The sequence below is a fragment of the Muntiacus reevesi genome, chromosome 18 (genome assembly GCF_963930625.1).
Source record: "Muntiacus reevesi chromosome 18, mMunRee1.1, whole genome shotgun sequence".
In the NCBI taxonomy this organism is placed as follows: Eukaryota; Metazoa; Chordata; class Mammalia; order Artiodactyla; family Cervidae; genus Muntiacus; species Muntiacus reevesi.
In genome coordinates, this window is record NC_089266.1 from 21,064,529 (window position 1) to 21,068,660 (window position 4,132).

The window sequence follows — 4,132 nt, forward strand, 5'->3', positions numbered from 1 at the left end:
GGTAACCAGAGGTGGGAGGTGGGGTGGGTGAAACAGGTAAATGGGATCACAACGTATAGGCTACCAGTTATAAAATAAATGCATGGGGGATGTGATGTACAGCATAGTGACCATAGTGAAAAATACTGAAATCTTAGAAAGTTGTTAGAAAAGTAGATTTTAAAAGCTCTCATGCAAGAAAAAAGACTTTGTATCAATTGTGACAGATGTTAATGTTAACCAGACTTACTGCAGTGATAACTTTGCAACATCTATGAATATCAAATTATTATGTTGAACACCTATAAGCAATATAACGCCATGTCAAAATAAAGCTCAGTTTAAAACAAACAAACAAGGATAGATACACACCAGTAGAATTCAGAAGTCTCATATCATGAGAGTACATGACACTACTGTAGTGAAATAGTGAAACACTTTTATTGTTTCTACCACTGTTGACTATCTGCTTTCCCTGTGACAGGGCAATTACACTCTTACATATGTACCTAAAAGAGAGAAAATAGGGCAGAAAAAACTCTAAGAAATTATGGCTGACACATTTGACATTTATTGAAATCTATAAATCTATAAAGTTATCATCCTATCTACCTATTTGTCACAAATTATAAAAGAAAGTATGTGCAAGTTGTGATGTCTCATCAGAGGTGATTGATCCAGCTAAAAATAGTAATGGGATGTTAATGAATTGATGTCTGAAAACAGGGTACAGTTTTTGCTTCTATTCCAGCTTTGGTGCCAAATTGCTAGTGAAGAACAATGTGCCAACATCTTCTACCTAAATGTACCTAATAAAGCTGGGAAACATTTTAGGTCAGTCACTTCTGATTTGAAAGATATGTGTATAGATACATGTGGTCGTCTTGAATCTCAGACTTCATCTGACATCATACTTAGACTTTAGCTGACGTCATTCATCACAGAATGCATCAACATCCAGCAAGTCTCAACCTAAGTGTAGTCAAAGGAACAAAGAAAAGATGACTGCTCCCACCCTGGCCAAGGCAGGAAGAACTATCCCATGACCTGATGATATCACATGACCAGACTTGCTGCTGAGATGGTTCCTTATTCTTTTTCCCTTCTGGAAAATGTTCTTAAGTACTAGTCCTAATTAAAAGGAAGATCAAACACTAATTTGCAGAGGCCTCAAGACACTAAAGAAATCATTTCCTCTTGGATAATTTCCCATTGACTGCAAAAACAACATACACAACAAGGAAAGTCTTGCTTATTGGTCCCAACATTGGGGGTCCAGTGTATAAAAAGCCCCAGAACAGAAGCAGTCATCAGAATCTGAGAAACTCACTTCTAAACAGAAGTCCACACTCCACCACTGACAAAATGACTCACTCCTGCTGCTCCCCGTGCTGTCAGCCCACCTGCTGTGAGGCCAGCTGCTGTCGGCCTTGCTGCCCCCCAACTTGCTATCAGACTAGTGAAAACACCTGCTGTAGGACCACCTGCTGCAAACCCACCTGTGTGACCACCTGCTGTCAGCCCACCTGTGGTGGGTCCAACTGCTGCCAGCCTTGCTGCCGCCCAGCCTGCTGTCAGACCACCTGCTGCAGGACCACCTGCCTCAAGCCTACTTGTGTGACCACCTGCTGTCAGCCCACCTGCTGTGAGCCCAGGTGCTGTAGGCCTTGCTGTCCCCCAACTTGCTATCAGACTAGTGAAAACACCTGCTGTAGGACCACCTGCTGCAAACCCACCTGTGTGACCACCTGCTGTCAGCCCACCTGTGGTGGGTCCAGCTGCTGCCAGCCTTGCTGCCGCCCTGCCTGCTGTCAGATCACCTGCTGCAGGACCACCTGCCTCAAGCCTACTTGTGTGACCACCTGCTGCCAGCCCACCTGCTGTGGATCCAGCAGCTGTGGACAAACCTGCATTGGGTCCAGCTGTTGCCAGTCTTACTGCCAGCCAGCTTCCTGTGCACCCGTGTACTGCCATAGAACGTGCTACCACCCCACATGTTGCTGCTTGCCTGGGTGCCAAGACCAGAGCTGTGGATCTAGCTGCTGCCAGCCTTGCAGCCGCCCTGTCTGCTGTCAGACCACCTGCTGCAGGACCACCTGCTGCCGCCCTAGCTGTGGGTCCAGCTGCTGCCAGCCTTTCTGCTGCTGATCACCTTGCCAAGGAGCCACTGTACAACACCTTCTATAATTGACTTGCCACCTGGGGACAAACAGACTTTGCTGACAACTGGCATGATCTACCAGAATTTCAGTTACTCATCTCCTTGCTTAAGAGCTTGTGAATTAGCTTGACAGAGTGCAGCAGGCTTCCTCCAGTTGTCTTCCTCTGGTGTAGGAGGACCATGTGCCAACTTCCTGCATCTGTGACAAGGAAGCATGTCTTGGTTTTGACTCTGAAAATAGGATTGACCATCTAGTTCTTCTGAGTAACTTAACAAAACGAGATCTCAGAATGTTTCTATAGGTTTCTGCAGCCTATCATAATCTTTATAATCATATTTTCTCTTTTGCTATCCTCATAGTTCTTGTATCATGCTTTCTCCTTTTACGATCACTTTGAGGTTTACCCATATGTTTCTCAATAAATGGTGTACCACAATTCTTCTATATGTGTTTGATTTATTGCATCACCTTCCTGAAATAGAAATTTATATATCATATGCTTTATCCATTATGAGCATCATATTAGCCCCCTTCCTAATTATTATCTTATTATTAAAAACCCATTTCATGGTGTAGTGTGATTTACCTAACAATAAACAGACTCATCCAGGATGAAGTCTTCTGTTCCTGCTCAAGGGCACTTACATTTGCATCCCAAGGAACTCTTAATAGTTGTCTGAACCTCAGTGACTATGTCCTTGGCAAGCTATAGTTGTTGTCATTGTTCATGTGGTTATCTATAGCTGGGCCTGGACACACCATGAGATACTCCAAGGAAATTATGCTCAGACTTTCTCCCCGCCCTCTATCTTTTCACGATAATTATCCCTCAGCAATTAGTAACTCCTCTCTCTGCCCACTGGTCTATCTAGATGAAGAATCCAAAATGACCAGGTGACAGTTTAAACATAGACTATATTCCCTAAAATGTGACTTTTATAGTATTCAACCCTTCAATCCAGGAGAGTGTAGATCCATGGGGAGGGGAAGAACAGATACCCATATACGTCACCCTGAGTTAAAGTGAGAGGCTTCACTGCTACTTCAGTTTCTGAAACCATGTTTACTACCTTTGTGGATATACATGGTACTATCTATATGGGAACCAGATAGAGGCCAACAACATATCAACCTCATGTGTTGTCATCTCTAAGTTGGTTCTTTACTGCACATCTACAAAACCATTCTAATTTTCCATGGGCCAGCCATCTCTTGATGAAACTGAAAGAGGCTCAATACTCTTGGCTTAAAACTCAGCATTCAGAAAACTAAGGTCATGGCAATTGGTCCCATAACTTCATTTCAAATAGATGGGGAAACACTGGAAACATTGAAAGACTCTTTTGGGGGGCTCCAAAATCGCTTCAGATGGTGACTGCAGCCATGAAATTGAAAGACACTTGCTCCTTGAAAGAAAAGTTATGACCAACCTAGACAGTATATTAAAAAGCAGAGAATTACTTTGCCAACAAAGGTTCATCTAGTCAAAGTTATGGTTTTTCCAATAGTCATGGATGGATGTGAGAGTTGGACTATAAAGAAAGCTGAGCCCTGAAGAATTGACACTTTTGAACTGTGGTGTTGGAGAAGACTCTTGAGAGTCCCTTGGACTGCAAGGAGATCCAACCAATCCATCCTAAAGGAAATCAGTCTTGACTATTCTTTGAAAGGACTGATGCTGATCCTGAAACTCCAATACTTCTGCCACTTGATGTGAAGAACTGACTCATTTGAAAGGACCCTGAAGCTGGGAAAGATTGAAGGCAGTAGAAGGGGATGACAGAGGATGAGATGGTTGGATGGCATCACCGACTCAATGGACATGAGTTTGAGTAAGCTCCAGGAGTTGGTGATGGACAAGGAAGCCTGGTGTGCTGCAGTCCATGTGGTCACAAAGAGTCGGACATGACTGAGTGACTGAACTGAACTGAACAAGATGATTCTAATTTTCCATGGGTCAGCCATCTCTGTCATGTGATGTATGGTAGAAC

General features: G+C 43.5%; 1 protein-coding gene across 3 annotated transcripts; it reads left to right on the plus strand.

Annotated features, from left to right (window-relative positions):
• The first annotated feature begins 1,344 nt into the window (after window positions 1-1,344).
• Window positions 1,345-2,127, plus strand: LOC136149463 (keratin-associated protein 9-2-like). 3 transcript variants are annotated; one of them, XM_065909732.1, is made up of 3 exons: window positions 1,345-1,406; window positions 1,458-1,628; window positions 1,836-2,127. In XM_065909732.1, the coding sequence occupies exons 1-3, from the start codon at window positions 1,345-1,347 to the stop codon at window positions 2,125-2,127; spliced, it is 525 nt and encodes a 174-aa protein (XP_065765804.1). The 3 variants fall into 3 exon arrangements, with proteins under 3 accessions (XP_065765804.1, XP_065765803.1, XP_065765802.1); XM_065909731.1 differs by having other exon boundaries at window positions 1,458-2,127; XM_065909730.1 differs by having other exon boundaries at window positions 1,345-2,127.
• The last annotated feature ends 2,005 nt before the right edge of the window (window positions 2,128-4,132 follow it).